General features: G+C 37.4%; 1 protein-coding gene across 1 annotated transcript in view; it reads left to right on the top strand.

The window, feature by feature from the left end:
* TSPAN8 (tetraspanin 8) overlaps positions 1–22,676 on the top strand; it is a 251,161-nt gene that overhangs the window by 19,464 nt on the left and 209,021 nt on the right. The window contains exon 2 of the mRNA XM_036867093.1: positions 4,511–4,626. Coding sequence (XP_036722988.1) covers positions 4,616–4,626 — 11 coding nt within the window. The 5' untranslated portion in view covers positions 4,511–4,615. The remainder of the gene's footprint in view (positions 1–4,510; positions 4,627–22,676) is intronic.

The raw sequence follows: 22,676 nt of genomic DNA, 5'->3' as shown, positions 1-22,676 counted from the left end.
GCTAAGGTTGGTTCAGTGGGTTGTGTAGGCTTCCTGGTAGAGGGGACTAGTGCCTGTGTTCTGGTGGATGAGGTTGGATCTTGTCTTTCTGGTGGGCACGTCCACGTCTGGTGGTGTGTTTTGGGGTGTCTGTGGCCTTATTATGATTTTAGGCAACCTCTCTGCTAATGGATGGGGCTGTGTTCCTGTCTTGCTAGTTGTTTGGCATAGGGTGTCCAGCACTGTAGCTTGCTGGTCGTTGAGTGAAGCTGGGTCTTGATGTTGAGATGGAGATCTCTGAGAGATTTTCGCCGTTTGGTATTACGTAGACACAAATTCTTGCCCTTTACATTCCAGAGCGAGTGTACATTCTAGACAGGCACACAATGAACAAACTGATAATTAAAATACATAGAATGTCAGGTGGTAATTAGCAAAAGTAAAGCAGGAATGGGGAGGTAGGGAGTGTGAGGGCAGGGAGTGTGAATTGCAGTTTTAAGTAGAATGACCAGGGTAGGGTTCAATGAGAGGTGACATCTGGATAAGACCTGAAGGAAGTAAGAGAGTGCGTCGTGCAGGCATCGGCGCAGAGGACCTTTCTGGGAAGAAGAAATAGCAAATGCAAGGCCTCTGAGTGGCAGGGGCAGGACTGCCATGTTTGAAGGACAGAGGGGAGACCAGTGCAGCTTGAGTGCCCCGAAGACAGAAGGCAAGGCTACTGTAATCTGGGTAATGGTTTGGGCCAGGGTAGTAGCAGTGGAAGTGATGACAAGTGGCTGGTTTAGGGGTTAGATTCTGGAGATATTCTGAAAATAGAGCTGACAGAATTTGCTGATGGATTGGATGTGGGGTTTGTGAGAGGGAGGGAGGAATCAAGGAAGAATTCAAGGTTTTTGACCTGAGCAACTGGAAGGACTGAAGTTGCCATTAATTGAGAGGGGGAAGACTGCAGGAAGGAAACGTCTGGGGGTAAGAAAAGAAGGTTGGAATTGGACATGTTCATTTTGAGAGCATATTGTATGTCTGAATGGAAACACTGAGTTTGTAGTTGAATATGTATGTCTGGCATTTGGAGGAGAACACCAGGCTGGCAATTTAAAGTTGATAATTGTCGGAACACAGGAGGCATTAAAAATGAGCTTTTCTTTTTTTTAACAATAATATCCTTTCAGAAATTTCTAACTACTTTGTAACTGCATGACTTAACCTGGTGACAAAAGCAGTTATTAAAAAGACTACCTTTTCCAAAAAAAGAATAAATAAATAAATAAAATAAAATAAAAGCAACAAGCACTTTGAAATGACTTTTTGAGATCATTAAGTGAGTGAGTGCAGATAGAAAAGAGAAAAGATCTGAAGACCAAGCCTGAAATACTCTGAAACTACCCTATAAAAAGTCTACAGTAGAGGTTGGGACACTGAAGCATTACCAGCAAAGGTTAGGAAGGAGAATGGCCAGTGTGGGAGGAGGAAAATCAGGAGAAAATGGTGTTCTGGAGGCCATGGGAAGAAAATACTTCAAGTGGGAATGAGTGATCAACAGTGAAATATGCTCCTAACAGATTTAAGATGAAGAGGGAGAATTGTCTATTGGGTTTAGCGTAGTGCAGGTCATTAATAAATCTTAGCAAGAGCAATTCTGATGGAGTGATGGGAACAGTCAGTCTACTTGGAGTGCATTCATTTAACCTATTTGAAACAGAAATAGAAGTTATTTAATCTATTTGAGAATGTCTGAGATAAATAAAACAGTCGAAAATATTCTATGTTCAAAAGACCTAAAACAGGCTTTCAGATACTGAAACAAAAAATAACAACTGACATTTATTCAGCACCTACTTGTGCCAGGTACTATGCAAAAGTGCTTTAGAGGTGCGATTTTATCTTTCACAATAAATCTATGAATTAGGTGCTATTATCTTCATTTTATAAGTGAGGAAATTCAAGTTTGCCAAGTTTAAGGGGCTTTTCTAAAGTCATGTAACGAGTAAGTGATAGAGCTGAGGTGTTGGAAGTATTTTCATAATGCCCTTAAACTGACCAATGATTTAGTTTCTAAGTTATATCTATTGATTTTTTGGAAATTAACAACCTCATTCTTTAGAAACTATTATTCTTTCATTTTGTTCATTCCATTTATTTCATGTATCTTTATTTTCCCAATATCTAGCACTTCTGCAATATTGAAAATTTATAACCAGTTTCTTTGATAGTTGTTTGATTTTTTTTTTTGGATGCAGAGAATTGAACCTCAAAATGTTTCAATTTATTGAATTTGATTGACGTGGTCAATCATGTTAAAATGTTATCAAAGACCTATATGGGAAAAGAATCTAAAAAAAGAGTGGATATGTGTATAAGTATAACTGATTCACTTTGCTGTACACCTGAAATTAACACAACATAGTAAATAACTATACTCCAATAAAAACTTAAAAAAAATAAGTAAAACAAGCCAAAAAAATGTTATTGAAGAGAATGTAATTTTCTAGAATAACTTCTATTTTTTGTACAGAAGTTTTATTTTGAGGAACTTGATTAAATTTTTGGAAGTACATTCTTTTTTTGATTGAAGGATAGTTGATATACAATATTATATAAGCTACAGGTGTACAATATAATGATTCACAATTTTAAAGGTTATATTCCATTTACAGTTATTATAAAATATTTCCTATATTACGTGTGTTGTACAATATATCCTTGTAGCTTATTTTACACCTAATAGTTTATACATTCTTAAAGTAATGATATGGAAAGCCACTGAGCATTGAACATGCTCATTTCATGTTCACGACCTCTCCATGAGGTGGACATTATTATTACCTACATTTTACACTCACGGAACCAGATGTTTGGGGAAGTCAAGTAAATTGCCCAAAGATACGACTTGTAAGTGGTGGAGTAAGGATTGACCCCACGTCCTCTGAAATTACAGTCCATGCTCTTTCCACTACAACATGCATGTAAATTTAGTTAATTCCAAAGCTTGGCTTGAAATATTATATCTTTCCTCATCTGTGTAAAATTGATTACCCTCATTTGATGCACCATTGTAATTCTAACAGCTGGTGCAACGAGGGGTCGCAATTTTAGGAAGCATGTATACATTTTTAAATTAGACGTGTTTTCTCTGGGAAACGTGTGTACATTGATTTTTTTTCCCTCTGTATTAAGAATGGCTCTACATAACTTCAGAGAGGGAAAAGCAGCGTTACTGTTTGCTTGGGTATGCTTTTCATAGTTGCTGATTCTTTTTGAAGATGTGGCTAGGATTGGTGTTGGTAGAGAACTAGGGTAAACACAGATTATGCCATGGATTCTGGAGCCTGCCATGAAATGGGCCTGGGAGTATGTCATCGTTTTTCTAGAATGACTCTTATAACTTCCCACCGCCCCTGAACCTCACATTTCATTCACAACAAAATGGATGGTTTCTTTCAACTAGCATGCCCCTTCCCACTTCTGCTTTTGAGACTCTTTAATCAAGTTTCCACTTTATGACCAGAGTGGTCTTGTAAAAATGCAACTCTGACAACCCACTTGTGTGCTTACAATTCTTCAGTGGCTCCCCGTTACATTTAAAGTAAAATACAACCCCCTTCCTAGAGCCCACAGGGCCTTACATGACCTGGCACTTACCCTACTCTCTAACCTCTTCTAGCACCATGTTCCCTGTGCTCATTAGGCTCCAGCCCAAGCCTTCTTGAAGCTCCTTCAAGTCTTTTCCTGACTCAAGATGCACACAGTAATATTTCCTCTGCCTAGAACATTCTGTCTTCCATTGTCAGTGTAATTGCTAACTCCTCAGAGACTTTCCCTGACCGCCCAATCTAAATTAGACACTCCTGTTATCATTTCTCTAATTACCTTGTGCTTTTCCTTCAATGTACTTATTATAATTTAGGATTACATCTTATTTATATGTTTGTTTAATATCACCTTTCCCCCACCTGAGTATAAGCCATGAGGACAGTTTCTATACCTGCTTTTTCCCCACCACTGACTAGCTTATAGTAGATATTCAATAAAATTTCTTGAATAAATAAATGCCCTTTCAAAAGCTGTTTCTCAGCCTGGAATGCAACAAAAATAGCTAACATTTATTTTGCACTAAAATCCTAAGCACTGTGATAATATTACAAATCAGTTGATCCCAGAGCTGGAGCAAAGATGGGAGGTGCAACTAGGTAGCGTGTAATGATAAAGACATTCTATGGATAGGATGCTAACTTTTTGTTCTTCTGCTGGATTTCATTGACTGTTTTAAAAGCAATTTATAGGGAAAGAGCACAGAAGTATTCGGTCAAACATCATATTCTATCCTATTATAATCTAGATATTCTTGTGTTATGGAGAATACAATGTAATTGAAAAGCTGAGATGTGTAAGAGGATCGATGTGGGTTTGTTTTAAAGAGATGAATGCTCATATCAACTTTTCAATCCTTTTGGTGGGGATAAGTAAGGATAAAACTGAACTATCTTTCATTTTCTCTAAATTTGAAAATACTCTTTTTCTGTCCTCACAGCGGTTTGTGATTGGGAGCAGAACGGATAAAGCTATCGTTTGAGCTCCCCCTGCTGGTCGTGAGTGATGCTTTTTCCAGAAGACAGATGAAGAGAGTGCAAGCAGTATGGCTGAAAGGTGGGGATGAAACACCTTTACCGTCGCTGTTACACTCCCCATGGTAAAGGTAGGAAGCACACATGCTAATTTTAAAACAATTTTTAACAGCAATGTTGAGATATAATTTACATGCCATAAAGTTCACCTGCTTAAAATTTACAGTTCAATAGTTTTTAGTATATTTACAGAGCTGTGCAACCATCACCATAATCTAATTATAGAACGTTTTCATCACCCTCCAAATAAAACTTCTATCCATTAGCTATTATTCCTTATTTCTCACTCCATTCTCCTCTGCCCTTAGCGCCTGGCAACCACTAACTAATCTTTCTGACTCTGTCACTTACCTATTTTGGACATTTTGTGTAAATGGGATCATACAATATGTGGTCTTTTGTGATTGCCTTACTTCACTTAGCATAGTGTTTTTGAGGTTCACCCATATTGTAGCATGTACCAATGTTTCACTGCTTTTTATTGGCAGATAGTCTCCCACTGTATAGATATATCACACTTCATTTATCTATTTATTAATTGCTGGACATTTGGATTTCTATTTTTTGGCATATGAGCAATGCTGCTATGAACATTAAACATTAGTGTACACGTTTTTATGTGGACATGTGTTTTCAATTCTCTTGGGTGTACACTTGAGTAGAATTGTTGGGTCATATCTGTTTAACATTTTGAGGGACTGTCAAATTGTTTTCCAAAATGGGTGTACCTTTTTACCTTCTTACACAATGCTCTCTTGGATAGATTTTAAAAGTAGTACTTCAGATAAAGATAACTTCAATTTAATAAATGCGCTTTATCAATTACACATTCTTCTATTATACTTGTGTATTTTTGCATTGTCCCCATTTGCTTTTTTATTGTTTGCTCCATCTATCTCTTCTTCATTAGTACTGTGAAATCTCTCTAGTTTTCTCCCCTGTAAAGATGGGTGATGGGATGATGTCCAAGTACTTGCTCAGCTCAGAAATATTAGGTCAGGATGAAAAACGAAAGTGCTTTCTTGATTGCCTGCTTCCTCAATGATATTCCTGGAAAACTTCTGGAGAAGCATATCACAATGGCTTAGACTGTTGTTTCTGGAGTCAGACAATCTGGGTTTAGATTTTTGGTCTTACCACTTTCTCATTGCATAACCTTGGGCAAAGACTTAATTTTCTAACTCTCATGCATGAAATGGGAATACTAGCAGTAGTAATCTAATGGGATTGTTATGGAGACCGAGTGAGAAAAAATGCTTCACAGAGTGCCTGGTACGTATATCGGGAGCTCTCAGTAAATACTGGCTATTATTGAGTCTATCTTACTCTCAGCTCTCTGAACCTGGCACTGGAACTACAAATGGGTCTGTAGGTGTGGAGATTGCTCCTGGAATGGGTATTTCATTAATTTGGGGCTCCTGTAGAAAGCAGGAAGAGAACAGGGTAAACAATCAAGACAGCTGCTATTTTATCAATGTCTTCAATCAGCAGAATCTTCAATCTATACCTCTATCTTCAGATGCAAAATGCTCAACCATGGCAAAAATTTTGTGGCATTGAAGGGCTGAAAAATAGTATGAAATAGAAAATTTGCACTTCTTGTTAATTTAACTCCTCTAAAACTTGTTTTGGGGGGCCATCTACCATATTTAAAATTTTATAAAAACAATGAGCCCTGTCTACATAAAATACTAAAATGTGTATGCACCCTAAATTTGCATAAACTTTCCGGGTAGTCGTGTACTGAAGCATTGAAGGCCATAGGAATCCATGTTAATAAGAGCTGCATTAGACATAAAAGATTATTTATTTACGTAGCTTCCTTTAGGCATTCTGAAATTCTTTTTTACTTTGAAAAATTTTTATTCCCATTCTTCTCAGAAAACTTGGAAAAATGCATGTAAGTCCCGTGCTTACACCATTAAAATGGTCAATCCATTTCCCGCCCATACTTTAAAAAAATTATACTCATGGGATTTAGGGAAAGATACTCTGAATCTTAAGTTCTTGGTACAATAGAGACAAAAATGGTACTCAGAGAAAAATGCATGGCTTCCATGTATGTAAAAATTTTTGAGCTCAACTCTGGGATACTAAGCCTGTGTTATGAGAGCCTTGAGCATTTTATACATGAAGGTAAGAGAGTAGAATGGAGAATGTGATGCCTTTTCTCCACATTGGGATGGACGGGAAGGCAGCACTGAGTGGGACTCTGTGGTCCCTTCTGAGGTTCCCAGAGGCCTGAAGATCTGGGAATAGTCCAAAATCATCTCCCAGATCTTGGAGCTCTGTCAGATTCTCAGAGACTATGAGGACAGAGGAGGTGGAGAGTGCCTAGTGTTTTGGGGTTCGTTCCTTGATGGCTGAGAAGTTCCCACTTTATCTCTAGAACTTGCAATATAGGGTTGAGATTAGATATGGAATGAGGCACTTTTTTCCTCCTTACATAGATGCTGGTAGATGAAGATGGCACCTCAAGATTTCTCCTCTGTTCCACCCTCCTCTTGGACTGCCATTCTATTACCTCCTCAATTCTTCTCTGCTTGCTTTTCTCCTGCCCAGTTCCCAGCCCTGTGTGCACAATGCAAGACTTACCCTTCCTATAACCAGGAGCTCTCGTTGGATCCACTGTCTAGTGTCTAGTGTCCGGAGATGTGGCCAAGTTTTCACTGTTCACTCTTTTACCCATAAATTTAAAATAAAACTCTGAATTCTAAATCAACAGGCTGAATCTCCAATATGGGAGCTGATAGAAAAAGTTGTATGATCATTTATAAATTGGAATTTTTTTGGCTAAATATCTTACATTTACTGTCAGGAAATTGAACGTTATAAACTGCAACTCCAATCTGCTACTGTGAATAAGTTGATAACCAAAGGTTTTATTTTATTTTTTCATGAGGGCTCTTTGGACCTGTAATGCAAGAGGCATTTCGAAGTTTGGATCGCCCTTAAAAAGAAAATGCCAAGTATGTTAAATTGTGCACTTAGCTTTCAGTGTGGAGGAACAAATCCCAGATTCAATGAACTAACACAATTTTTCAGAGCTTGAAAGAGCATTTGCAATTAAGACACTGTACTTGCTGTGCACTGGCCGATTCTTTCTCCTGGAAAGCTTTGTTCCTCTGTGAAACTGAAAATCCTGCCATTGATCTGTACTCACAAAACCCTGTTGATTTAAACAGGACTCCCAGAGGTGGAACAACAGCAAAACCAAGAGACTCAATTTACTGAGCTTGGGTTACAGGAAACATATTTAATAGCAGACAGTTCCTGTTTTCATTGTTTTCCATCTAAGTTCCTACAAAATCAGATTGTCTTTAAATAGATGCTGCTGCCGTTGGGACAAGGTTCAGTTTCACATCCCTAAAGAAATAAAGAGTTTTGTAAAAATTCACTCTACCTTGGCCTCACGTATAATGGGCTTAGGTCAAGCCAAAAGGATCAAGATGGATATCACGCTAAAACAGTGATAGAATAACGACACCAAAGATGTGAAACACATACTTTTTAGACTCTTTAATGTAGCCCTCAATAACCAAGGAATGAGTGCTGGTGGAAGGAAGTGAAAAGGGATTTCATTTGAGAGCAACCTCTTTTTGTCTTTTTTAGAAGCATAATACAGGTTGGTTTTAAAGACCTCTAAGGAAAAAAAGGAGGGGAAGTAGTTTGAGAAAACCATCACTTAATGATTGATCTCATTGTTTGGAAAGATCCTGGGTTTGGCAGGATTCCTGGAGTTTTGCATTGAAAGAGATGAACTTTGACCAAACAGTGATAAAGCTAATGCTAATAATGATGATGATGGCGATGATGATGATGATGGTGATGGCTAATATTTATTGAGCACATAGTATATGTCACAGGTCCTATGCTAAGCATTTTCTCTCTCTATAATCTTGTTTAATATAATAACAATTCATAATGCTTGGATTAAGGCTCTACCCTGGGTGGCTGCATAGTATGATAGTTAAGGGAAGGTACAGGGTTTTAGTTCTTCTCCCACCATGAAATAAGTGACCTCAAGTAAGTTATCTCTGAGTCTTTGTTTCTTAATCTGTAAAATGGCACAGTAAGGCCTACCTCATTGGTTTTCAGAAGGATTAAATAACACAGGCCAGCAGTGGAGACAAACAAACTGCCTTACAATTTGAATACAGTGAGATCCATGGGATATGGATTAGAGCACTGAGAGTAGCTTGTGGGAGGATTTTCTGCTCTCCCAAGACTTCGGGGATGCAGGACTCCTGGAGAAGCTGCCCTCTAAGTGGACCCCTGGGCTATGGATGGAAAGAAGTCAGGAGAAGCTGAGGGAAGGGGGTGCTAGGTTGAAGGATTAGCATGTTCGTGGGGAATTGCGTGTTGCTGAGCAGCCTTGATGCGGGGAGGGGAAAGGCTGAGAGACAAGCCAGAGAAATAAGCTGACCCAGGTCCTGAAGGCGTTGGATGGCATACTAGGGAGTTCGAACTTTCTCCTGAGGTCAGAGGGTAGCCGTTAAAGAGTTTTAAATAGGAGACTGACATAATTAGATTTGCTTTTTTGTGAAGTTCATTCTCTTTGAGATTAAAGATACTGTCTGTCAGGACTTCCCTGGAGGTCCAGTGGTTAGGACTCCACGCTTCCAATGCAGGAGGCATGGGTTTGATGCCTAAGATCCTACGTGCTGCGCGGTGCGGTCAAAAAAAAAAGGATACTGTCTGCGAACAGAGACCCTTTCTTGACCTCATGTTTGAGCAAATTCATAACCTTGACCTCTTTGGTTTGGGGACTGTCATCAAGTGAGCTAACAGGTGTTTGACTCCCGCTGCTCTGACTACTGTTATAGCATTTTATTGCTTTGAATTGTTTCTTATCTGAGATAAATGTGGCGGTTCAGAGGATGGAAGTCTGCATCTCCGCTCGCAGACATGGCTGTGGTCCATGGGGTGGGCCACCCAAATACATTTTTTTTCTTTTCTTTTTTGACTGTGCCGCATGTGGGATCTTAGTTCCCCGACCAGGGGTTGAGCCCGGGCCCCTGGCAGTGAGAGTGCCAAGTCCTGACCACTGGACCGCCAGAGAATTCCCCTTTTTTTTCTTGAGTTGCCTTGTTTGTGGATTATATACTTACTATATTATATGCAGCTAAAATTTAATCTCAGATTGACTTTCAACTGCTTTCTTCTGGATTGCAACCATTTCTGAGAGGTGGTTAGGCAAAGAGAATCATTTCCTAATGTTAATCTAAGTAAAACAATAGTAAAGAACATTTGTAGACATCCTGTCTCTTCTTACCCTCAACCTGGCTGCTTGTTATTTGAGTAAAATACACAGTAAAATCCAATTGCATGAGTAATTTTTTTGGAGTGGGGAGGGTTATCTGTGCTTCTGCTCGCCTTGAATAGAAAATTGACTCCATTTTATGACAATATTATATTCCCAGAAAAGTCCAAGAAAATCATATTTTTAAAAAAAATTAGGTAGTAATATCTTTCTAGGTCATATTTTATTAAATGATTTGCAATTACTATTTTGTAAAATATTTGTCAAAATATCAACTCCTGCGTAGTTACAAGGTTAAAGTTAGATATGACAAGAATAAAAAGTCACCTTAGACTGTTGGATTTCTGGTGAAGCAAGCATTTAAATATTGAAATCAGGTGAATGCTTATTTAGAACTCCATATGTTCTATACTTGTGGTAAAATTAGAAAGTTGTTAATATATCCACAAATAATAATCTGTGCATAGTGTCCAAAGGGTAAATAATTATAATTTAATTTTAAGAGAAATTAAGTGTCAGAGGACTATGATAAAACTTCTATTGGAAAATTTTAGAATTTCTTAAGAAAGAAAAATATGTATAATGGAAATCAAATATATTTGCTTTGAGTTGTTCGTGAAGTGACTTAGCACTCTTGGAGCATTTTATGTTTTACTAATGCTGTTAAATCCCATCTGGTGTTTGTAAAGTCTTTTACTATCCCCTGCTGGGACAGGCAGACATTGGTTTGCATGACTGTGTGTTCCCAAAATATTTTTAAAAAGTATCTAGTGGATTTATACCAACTGTAGCAGGATGATAGAAGACCACATTTCCATTATAATGCCTTCAGAAATGGAGACAAATGTCATCAGGTCACAAAAGATCCATCAGTTTTACACTGTGTGACATTTGGGGAAGAATGTAAATGATTAGTGGTTTTCAAAAGTTGTTTGGAATTCAATATCCTGTGTAGATATTACTTGAAAAATATTTATAGGTTCTGAGTCAGTGAGATGCAATTTATTCCTCCATGGAATTCATTCTAGAATGTGTGGAATATTGCCTTGAACCTTAGTTGTTCCGATATATTCCCTGGAAATATCATTATTGTCAATAAACAGGTTGTTCTGCCTCCTTGAGTGCTTTTTATTGTATTTTGACCACCCAACATCTCTGGAAATCAACAAGATCTTTGTGTAGAGAGAAAATTTAATTAATTAATTTAATTTAATTTAATTTAATTCAGCAAGAATTTATTGAATAACTTCTATATTTAAGGCAGTCTGATAGGCATAGGGAGAAATGAAAAAGAATTAGACACCATCACTATCTTCAGACAATTTATAGTCTAGATAAAAAAGAAGGTAAGCTAAGAGTCAGGAGAGCCAGATAAAAAACAAGGTAAGTTAAGTTTCAAAAATGAAATATAATAAAGATGTTATACTAATACTGAGAAAGGATTGATTAAATTTGATCGTGTGATTTAAGAAAAAAGCACCATGGTGAAAATAAAACAGGCCTTAAAAGGTAAGTATACTTTTAATTTAAAGAAGGTGGTAGGTAGAGGTCAATATAGGTAAAGTAAGTAGCATATGTTAAAATTTTTTATATTCGGTGGGAATGTAAATTGATACAGCCACTATGGAGAACAGTATGGAGGTTCCTTAAAAAACCAAAAATAGAACTACCATGCGACCCAGCAATCCCACTCCTGGGCATACACCCTGAGAAAACCATAATTCAAAAAGAGACATGTACCACAATGTTCATTGCAGCTCTATTTACAATAGCCAGAACATGGAAGCAACCAAGTGTCCATCGACAGATGAATGGATAAAGAAGATGTGGCACATATATACAATGGGATATTACTCAGCCATAAAAAGAAACGGAATTGAGTTATTTGTAGTGAGGTGGATGGACCTAGAGTCTGTCATACAGAGTGAAGGAAGTCAGAAAGAGAAAAACAAATACCGCATGCTAACACATATATATGGAAGCTAAAAAAAAAAAAAACCGGTTATGAAGAACCTAGGGGCAGGACAGGAATAAAGACGCAGACATAGAGGATGGACTTGAGGACACGGGGAGGGGGAAGGGTAAGCTGGAATGAAGTGAGAGAGTGGCATGGACATATACACACTACCAAATGTAAAATAGATAGCTAGTGGGAAGCAGCCGCATAGCACAGGGAGATCAGCTCAGTGCTTTGTGACCACCTAGAGGGGTGGGATAGGGAGGGTGGGAGGGAGACGCAAGAGGGAGGTGATATGGGGATATATGTATATGTATAGCTGATTCACTTTGTTATAAAGCAGAAACTAACACACCATTGTAAAGCAATTATACTCCAATAAAGATATTTTTAAAAATTTATTATATTCCAAGATAAAGTCATGTAGAGGTCAGAATGCAGTGAAAAGAATTGGTGGCTAGACATCTGAATTTTAATCTTGGCTCTGGAACTAACAGTGTAAATTTAGGCAATGCTCAGCTAACATTTATTGAGTACTTATTCTCAGTCACTGCTTTACCTCCTGGAGTTACAATGCTGCTGACAGTCAGGGTATCTAATAGTATGCATTTTAGCTGGAGGAAATGCGAAGAAATAAATACAAAAATTAATGGAAAAAAAGAAAACAGCAGGTAGTAACTAGTACTGTGATAAAATAAAACTGGGTAATGTGATAAGGAGATAAGAGTGAGCTGCTTTAGGCTGTCATGAGAAAGGACCCATCTGAGGAGAAGGTGACATTTCAGCTGAGACCTGAATGACAGTGAACTTTCCACGTGAAGGTCTGTGTAAAGATAGTTCCAGAGCAATAGCAAATGTAAATATCATCTTTCTATTCCTCACTCCCCCAGACTCAAGAAGAAGAGATAGCAGGATGTAAACTGGAGGGAAGGCAAAATGATAGCCAGGTTCTAATTAAAGAACTAGTAATAGGGCTAGTGAGTTTAACCTCAGGGCTGGACCGAGGGCAGGGAAGCAGGTAGAGGTAGTAGTATCATGGGTTGGTTGTAAGTAAGCACATTAAAATGGTTCCTCCATTTGTTTATATTTTTCTGTATATCAAGGTCTGATCAGTGATATTTCAAACTTTATTGAGCTGACTGATCTTTTGCTTTCACAGTAGTTCTTCCGATATCTTTTCATTATAATATCACGTTAATCCATTACCTGCCTTTAAAAAGTGGTTAGTTGTTGTCACATCTTGAAAATGTGTTGCAGAAATAGTTGCTTTCTCTGCTGCCTCTGATTTGGAGTGTGATTTGTGTTGACTTTTATGGATGGAGAAGAGGAATGAGATGAATTATGTGATAAAAGAGCACTGGACCGGGAGCCAGGCATATTGAGTTTTAGACAGTCCCAGCTCTGGCAGCTGTGTGACCTGGAATAAGACACTTAATATCTTTGGGCCTTGGTTTTCTCATTTGTATAACTAGTGAGTTAGATGATCTATATAATTGAACAGTCTGTAGTATGCTAAAATCCAGCCCACGGGAAGACTATAGAATGTAATTTGAAATACTCATTTACAATAGTCAGTGTTATCAGTGGGTTGGCAATGGCTGCAAATAATAGTGGAAAGCACACACTGAAAGTAGCTTTAAGAATAGGGGAAATTCACTATAACATAAGAAAAAAGATTCTGAGGTAGGTTGGCTCCAGGTTTGGTTAATATTTATTACCTCCTAGGATTATTATGGTTATTCTACGTGGTGATAATGTTATTATCCCTACTTTACAGATGTGTCAGCTGAAAGCAAGAAAATTAATTCATTCATCCATGGTCACAAAGCCAGCAAGTGGCAGTGCAAGGTTTTACCCTCCCAAGCTGTCAGACTCCAGACCATATTTAAATGCTCTGTCGCCTCCTTTTGGCCACTGAATCAGGATGCTTTAAATTACATTGTTTGCTTTGTTGACTGATTATCAAGATTAAGTGGAAAACCATGAGGAAACTTGAAAAATAGTCACCAGATTGACTACCAAGTATCAGGCTGTGGGCAGGGAGAGCTGATCCTTGATCTTGTGACTGGAGAAAGGTTTCTATTTTTACATGCAGTGAGAGCTTTTGGACACTAGAGGACACTTTGCAGACTATGTACATACTTCAGGACAGCAACTGCCTTCACGGAGCTTAAGTCTTCAGGCAGCACCATGTTTTATGGCCTCAGAAAAGAGGCTACTTTTACGTCTGGCTACTGCTCCAGTTCTGTGTCGTAAACTCCTAGAGGCCATGTTGGGGTCTTATCTTTGTTTCAGGGTGGCCCCCATGTCGGAGTTGTCTTCCAAATCTCAGTATGGGCTCCCTCAGCCCTTTATGGCCTTCCCCTTTTCACCCAAGTTACCTATTCTGCAGGTAATGCTCCAAATATTGTACTTTCTAGTTAGGCTAAATGTCCCCATCTCCCCATTGGCACGTCTGCTTCAGGTAACTGCCTGTGTTCTACATTTAGTTAAAATGAATTATGTTTTTCACTCATTCCTCTGCTCTTGAGTAATCATAATAATTTAACTATTAGAAAAAAAAATTCTAGCATCAGCTAGTGTTTGTTTTATTGTTCCCTTTTTTATAAGTATGTTTAGGTTTGTTCATATCGATATTAGTTAGTATAATTTTTAAAAAATCTTTTTTTTTAAAACAAAGTCTTCAACACATATGGGTGCTTAAAATGCCCTTAAATGATGAAGTTGATTAATTATTCATAGTTAAAATTCAACAGGACAAATTTAAACAAGAAATACAAAGTTTTTCTGGATAATAGACAATTTAATTTACAGGTTCTTAAATATGCTTGCCACACAGTCATAGGGTAGAGAGGACAGCATGACAATAGAAGTCCTGCTGTGTCACTTCAGTGGGTGAAGATGTGAGGAGACCCAGGGGCAGGATGGAGGGCAGCTATGCTCTTCTAGCTTTGCAGCTGGGTCAGCCTGGAGGAAGGAAATTCTCAGCTATTGATGCCAGTACTGAGCTAGGTTTTTAAAATGAACTACCTTCCCTTTGTTAGAAATTGTAGCATAGATTTATACTTAGGGTGCTTGAAGATATGGTGTCTATGAAATTATTAATTGGGATACTTTGTGAAGATAAAAGTATAAATTTTTAATATATTTATAATTTATGAAATCTATAGGAACCTATTACAGTAGATCTTCTATATTTTTCTTTTAAATTCAGGCATGAAGTGGGACATTATTTTACCTTAATTCTTAGTTCCATTTGTTTTTAAAGGCCTAGGCCTTCTGTTACACCTATTTATCACCACTTATTACATGGCTTTGCAAGTCAACTTGTCTCTTTCCTCCACCAGACTCTTTCCTTAACTGTTGTTGTCTTTAGTAGACAAGAGGGTTTGGAGAAGCTTCCTGTTGCAAACACCTCACTAGTTGTTTGGTAAGAGAGTTAACTTGCTGTTGGTATAACGGCACATCCAAGCACAACAGAGGGTAATGGATTGTTTCCCAAGGTGAGGGGCAGGTACCATGAAGAGGTACACGTACAGGACTCCTCAGTCTGTTTGATATGATCATAAGCTATAATGAACTTAAAAACAGATAGTGAGTAAATCATTCCTTTTGAGTTTTCTTTTGATTCTTCTAATTAGTTCAAAAGAAAGGCTTAGTTTGGCATTAATCACACTTACAACATCTAACACTTTGAATCTCTCATTTGAAGAGGGGGACTAGGTCTCACACTCGGTCTTTGCAGGTATTTATGTAGCATTAAAGACTTCTTCTTGTTCTTTTTTAAACCTTTAAAAGTAAAGTTTTTTTTTTTTTAAGTTGATTTTAAAGAAAAATATAAGTAAATAATAATACAGAAATACAGATTGTCTACAAATATTTCAACCATGTGAAACTCATATCTGACTGATAAAGTCTTGTGAAACATTGATGTAATTGTGTAAGGGCACAGCCTTTGGACTTGAATACTGTCTCTTCCGTTTTATCCGTGAGGTACGTGGGCATGAAATTCTCTCTAAGACCTGGTCTCCTCAACTCTAGAATGGGTTGATAACAATACCTATATCATAGGGTTATTTTGAGGATTAAATGACATTTAATATGAAGTTCTTAGCACATTGTAAGTCAAAGGGTGTTAGCTTCCTCTACTTCTACTACTATTTCTGTTACCACCATTACTTTTATCTGTAGTTTTGGTCAAATCAGATACAGATTCTGAGCAGCAATTAAAAATTACAAATAATAGGGATCTACTTTCATCACTATAGCTTTATTTTTATGAGCACAATAAGGCCCTCTACTTCCCTTTAGATAACTTAGTGACTAAAATGTATCGAATTATGATTGCTAAGGTTAGTGAGATCTCTGAGGATAGTACGGGTAAAGTATGGGGGTGAATGGTAGAGCAAGGAAAATTTAAGAAGGAAAACACAAAATCAGGATAACTCTTGGGCTGACCTTGAGGAAATGAGTCTAACTCCTCTAGGAATCCAGACAACTGACTTGTAATACTTTTTATTCTGCCTATTTTAGGTAGTTTTTGTTTCTCCTGTATGAAACTTAAGGACATTTCTTTAAACATTTATTCTATTTTATTATAATATTCAAAAGTTTTCTATATTAATTGAATATAGGTGATCTATAACAAAGTGCACTGTGCCTTTTAGAGTCAAATAATTAGAAAAGTAAATCCATGAAGCAGCATAGTATAATGATTTTCTGCTCTGTTGATAGAAGTGGGTACGACCTGTATCCACTCAAAAGAAGAAGTGAATTTATTATTCCAGGTAATAGACTGCAGTTTTATTATTCAATACTTATAATAGAATTTATTATAAGGTGAGTTAATTAAAATGACATAAATAGCATGCTAAGGCCATCCAATGGGAAAAGGACAGTCTTTTCAAAAAATGATGTTGGGAAAACTGTATATTCACATGTGAAATAATAAAATTGAACCCTTACCTTACACCATATAAAAAAATAACTTGAAATGGATCAAAGACCTAAATGTGAGAGCTAAAGCTCTAAAACTCTTAGAAGAAAACATAGGGCAAAACCTCATGACATGGGATTTGGCAATAATTTCTTGGATATGACATCAAAGCCATAGGAGATGAAAGAAAAAGTAATAAGTTGGACTTCATCAAAATTAAAAAGTTTTGTGCATCCAAGGAAATTATCAACAGAGTGAAAAGGCAATCCTTGGAATGGGAGAAATTTTTGCAAATCATATATCTGATAAGGGATTAATATCCTGAATATGCGAAGATCTTCTACAGTTCAACAACAACAAAATAACCCAATTAAAAAATGGTCAAAGGACTTGAACAGACATCTCTCCAAGGAAGATATACAAATGGCCAATAAGCACATGAAAAGATGTTCAGCATCACTAATCACTAGGGAAATGCAAATCAAAACCACAGTGAAATGCCACTTTACACACATTAAGGTGACTATTATTAAAATAACCAACCAAACAGAAATAATAAGTGTTGACAAGGGTGTGGAGGAATTAGAACCTTTGTGTGTTATGGGTGAGAATATAAAATGGTATAGCTGCTGGAGAAAACAGTACGGAAATTCCTCAAAATATTAAACACAGAATTACCATATGATCTAGAATTCCAATTCTGGGTATACACACAAAAGAAATGAAAGCAGGGAGTGGAACAGATATTTGTGCACCCATTTTTATAGCAGCATTATCCGCAATAGCCAAAAGGTGGAAGCAACCTGAGTGGCCACTGATGGTTGAATGGAGAAGCAAAATAGGACACATACATAAGATGGAATATTATTCAGCATTAAAAGGGAAGGAAATTCTGACACATGTGACAACATGGATGAACCTTGAGGACATTATGCTAAGTGAAATAAGCCAGTTACAAAAGGATAAACATTGTACGACTTCACTTACATGAGGTACCTAGAGTAGTCAAATTCATAGAGACAGAAAATAGAATGGTGGCTCACAGGGGCTGCAGGGGTGAGGAAGGGGAGTTAGTGTTTAATGGGTACAGAGTTTCAGTCACCCAATCCCAACATTCCCCAAAGTCTCAATGTATTATAGCAGCAACTTGAAGTCCAAATAATCTAATCTCATCTAACTCTCATTAGCTCAGAGTCCCAGATCTCATAATCTAACCAGATATGTGAGATACTCATCTCTAATCCATCCTGAGGCACAATTTCTCTCTATTTATGAACCTGTGAAACTCGAGAAACAATTAGCTGGTGCTAAAATACAGTTGTGAGACAGGCATGGGATAAAAGTTACAGACCTTCTCACTCAAAAAGGGAGAAAAATGGAAGAAAAAAAGCGGTCACCAGTCCCAAGCAATTTTGAATCCAGGAGGGCAGGTGACGTTATGTTCTAAGGCCTTGGAAAAATCCAGTGTGGTTTCTGGTTCCACCCTCTGGGCTTGGGCCTCCACCTCTGGAGTTGTCGTTTTTTTCATGAAGGGTAGCATGTACTTGGAACTGCATAGTGTTGTCAGTCTGTTTTCTGCTTGTGGAAAACCTTCTTTCATTCGTCCTCTCTCTGTCCAAACGGGTTCTGCTTGTCCAGATTGGTTCTGTTTGTATAAAATTCTCAAGAATCTTGTGGACCTCTCGTGTATGTGTTGGAATTGATTCCACGAAACAAGAGGTTCTTCCACAGGTCTTTCCTAGATAATCCCATCCTTATTTTTGGCTTTTGTTGAGCTGGCTGGGGAGGATCTATGAACTACATATTTAAATTTTTCAAAATACTCCAACATTTTGACCCTTCTAAGGAACTAGCAATACATATTACACACATATGAATACTTATTTGAGGTATGATTAATATTCAATAAAATTTATAAATTTTAAGTAAACAGTTTAATGGATTTTAGCATGTATATGCTTTCTTGTAACCGCCCAGATCACACTATAGAACATATTAATTTTCTTAACATTCTTTGGTGTTGTTTCAGCAATTCCTTCAGCAACTTCCCAGAGGCAATGATTATTCTGATCTTTATCACCATAGATTAGGTTGGCCAGTTCTTGAATTTCACATAAATGAACTCCACTGTATATGCTCTTTTGTGTCTAACTTCTTTGGCTCAAAGTAATATTTTTGAAACTCATCCCTGTGTGCTTGCAGTGTGTGTGTGTGCATGCGTGTGTGTGTGTGTGTGTGTGTGTGTGCCCTTTTTCATTGCCAGGTAGTTTTCTATTGGCTAAGTTGGGAGAGTGAAGCCAAGAAAAATTTCTGTTGGATTGGATGTAGGATGTGGGGGAAAGAGGAGAATCAAGATGATCCCAAGGTTCCTGGCCTGAGAAACTAGAAGTTGCTATTCACAGAGATGAGGAAAACTGTGAGGGGAGTGGATTGGGGGGCAGGGAGTTTAAACTGTCAGGCACTCAGTCTAATGGAGATGTTGAGTAAGCAGTTGGGTGTATGAGTCTGGAGTTTAGAACTAATATTATAAATTTCGGCATCCCCGGCTTTTTGATGGTCTTTAAAGCCCTGAAAGTTGAAGTGATCTATGTATATAGAGACGACTGAAGAAGAAGTGCTGCAATATTCCAGTTAAGTGTTAAGAGATCAAGAAGTTGAGGAGGAACCTGCAAAGGTAATGACGAAGGAGGAATCTATGAAGTAAGAGGGAAAGCAGTAGCATAGCTACCCTGAAAGCCATGTTAGAGTCCTATGAGGCATTATAACAATGCTAAATATTTATTTTGTGTTTAATTTATTTTAACATAAAATCACTTTTAAGGTTCTTAAAAAGTTTATAAACAACTGCATTAATACTGTTTTTCCAGGACTACAACTAGGGAACTGGTGGCTATTACAAAAGTGGTCAACAAATTCTATCACTAATAATTTTGAAATGACTAAGGATCTATTAATCAATATTCTTTTATGGTGACTGCTTACTTTGGGCTTCAATTTGATACTTGGGCTTTGTTAGTCCCTGAAACTGAGCTTCTCTCATGAGAAAATTGGCCGTGGTAAGCTTCTCAGGAAACAGATTATAGAACTAGAGACCCAAGAAAAATATCTGAAATCCATACAGCATCAAATAGAGGTTTTAAAAAAGTCTTGTAATTCCACACGAACGAACAGGCCGTGTGTTTAGAAATCCCTCAACTTTTAGAGAGAGTAGGGAGTTTCTCTTTAAATCTCACCCTAAAAGTTAGGATTTAGCTGGAATAAACTTAAACGATGCACCTGGATAAGCTAAGTCTGGGCTAATTTCCACCCCAATATCCACTAACAGTCAGCCAAATGACATCCCAATTGTTCTGAGTTTCTCCCAAGCAGTGATTGTCAGCTCTGCTTATATCATTGCTGGCTTTGGTTTTCTAATGAGAATAAATGACTCCTGGAACTAGGTAGCTACTATTAAATTTTGTTTTTGATGTGATTGTAAGCAAATCACAACCATAGAGCCTTATATTACTTACGATACGTTTATGGAACTTTTGATGCTAGTGATGAGAATACCATGTGTGCTAGTCCGATAGCATAAAACTGTAAGTGGGAAATTATACACCAAGTCATAGTCTCCATCCTAAACATTTTTCAGATTCCCAGAGCTGTTTAACACAATGGTGCTATGTGACCTTCATGCCTTCAGAGAGGAAATGATATAGAAAATGACTCTCAGCAGATTGACTGATGACTTGCTAATGATGGCAGTGTAACCTGTCTTAATGGAAGAGTTGTCAGCAGCATTTCAGATGTCTGACCACATGGTTCTGTGGTCTCTGTTACAGTTCCTGGTTGGTTTGGTTGGCAGATGCCTGCTTTTTTAAACTGGCTTTTGGAGGTAGGTGAAAAGGGCATTAAATTCCCTGGAAGAGCTTTCCCTCCTGTTTTAAATACGATTGGAAACTATTTTTTATTTATTGAGAGTGAAGTCATGGCCAGATAAACAAAGATCTGAGCAGTGAACTAATCAGCATCAAACTTAGGTATGATTAACCAATAGATGCCTTTTTGTATTGTTATCTTTTTGCTTAGTTTTCTCTGTGTGTGTGTGTGCGCGCGCGCGCGTGTGTGTGTGTGTGTGTGTGTGTGAGAGAGAGAGAGAGACAGAGACAGAGACAGAGAGAGACAGAGACAGAGAGGGATGTGTGTTCTGAAGATGTGGAAAGTTGCTTTCTTTTATGCAAATATTGAATATCAAATATGGAATTGACAAGGACGTTTTTCCACTCCAAAGATGTGGGGACTCAAAATATATTAAAAAAAAAACAAACCCATAGTCAATGCTGATTAGATTATTTGGTTTTACACTGTAGGTCTTGTATTTTTACAAGGTTTAACTGCCTGGCTCAGAGCAGTTGATCAGTAAATACTCATTGAATTTAACTGGGGAATTAAGTTGGGCTGGGCTAGAAATCTCATCATCATTAATCAGTTTCTTTTGCTAGTTTATTAATTAATTCACCTATTCACTTATTTTTATAGTTGATACCTGACATCAACTATAAAATATACTGTATTTTATAGTAGAGTATAGTTGAGTGTGCTAGGTCTTGTGAGGAAATATAAGGAATTTGACATGGACCTTGATTTCTAAGGGTTTATAATTTCAAGTGGGAGATGATGTATATGCAAGGAACCAGAAAATAAAGTAGAAAATTATTACAGTTGGAAAAGATATTCTGAGTTCCAGGTTTATAAGTTCCAAGCTCACAGATTTCTGAACCCAAAATGGTAAGCTCAAGGCCACCTGTGAACATTTATTTATCTTTATTTACCTGTTAAAAACTCTTTAAAAATGATGTATACAGAATTTTAATTTATTTATTTTAATTAATTAATTAATTAATTTAATTTATTTACTTTTGACTGTGTTGGGTCTTCGTTGCCGCGCGTGGGCTTTCTCTAGTTGTGGTGAGCAGGGGCTACTCTTCGTTGTGGTGTGCAGGCTTCTCATTGCGGTGGCTTCTTGTTGCGGAGCACGGGCTCTAGGCACGCGGGCTTCAGTAGTTGTGGCTCGTGGGCTCAGTCGTTGTGGATCTTCCTTGAAAATATGAATGTGAAAACTTAATATGTGATAGTAAAAACCAGTTCCACTAGTTACACACCTCGTATACAGTGGTATAGAACTTGTGTATCTATAGTTCAAAGCATAAATTATTTTAGCCCTTTTTCAGATGACTATAATACTGTTTCTCTATCCCCCTGGTCAAAATTTGGCAAAGGGAAATGAGAAAACCCAGGAGGTAAAAGCACAATTAAAACCATTTTAAGTTGGAAAATGTGTTCAAATTTTTAGTTTAGTTTGGAGCTTAGTGTTCTATTGGCAAGAAACTCTATCTCCCAAAATAAAGTTTTCGATTTCTTTATTAATAAAAACACCATTAGACATTGTGTTGCCTAAGTAGCAGATCCGGTAGAAATGTTCAAACATCACACTTAACAGAGAAACCTTAGAAGCCTTCCCTTTAAGGTCAGTAACAAACAAGGATGCCTGCTATGACCCTTTCTGTTCAACAAAGGACTGCATGTCCTGACCAATGAAAGATGAGAAGTAAGAGAAATAAGGGATAAGACTAGAAAGGAAGAGACAAAACTGTCAATATGTGTAGATGATTTAATTATTTATATAGAAAACTCAAGAGAATCAACAGACAAGCTATTAATGCTAAAAAGAGAGTTCAGCATGGTTGCTTGAGCACAAATCAATAAGCAAAAACCGATAGAATCCTTTTACACCAATAGCCAGTTAGAAAAAGTAGTAGACCATAATATGATATTTACAATTGTCAAAAGGAAATAAATAAAATATATAGGAACTGACTTAAAGATGCAAAAGTTGTTATGGATAATATTTAAAAACTTTTTTAAAGGACACAA

This window comes from Balaenoptera musculus, chromosome 10 (genome assembly GCF_009873245.2).
Source record: "Balaenoptera musculus isolate JJ_BM4_2016_0621 chromosome 10, mBalMus1.pri.v3, whole genome shotgun sequence".
In the NCBI taxonomy this organism is placed as follows: Eukaryota; Metazoa; Chordata; class Mammalia; order Artiodactyla; family Balaenopteridae; genus Balaenoptera; species Balaenoptera musculus.
This window is presented reverse-complemented; position numbering and strand designations above follow the sequence as displayed.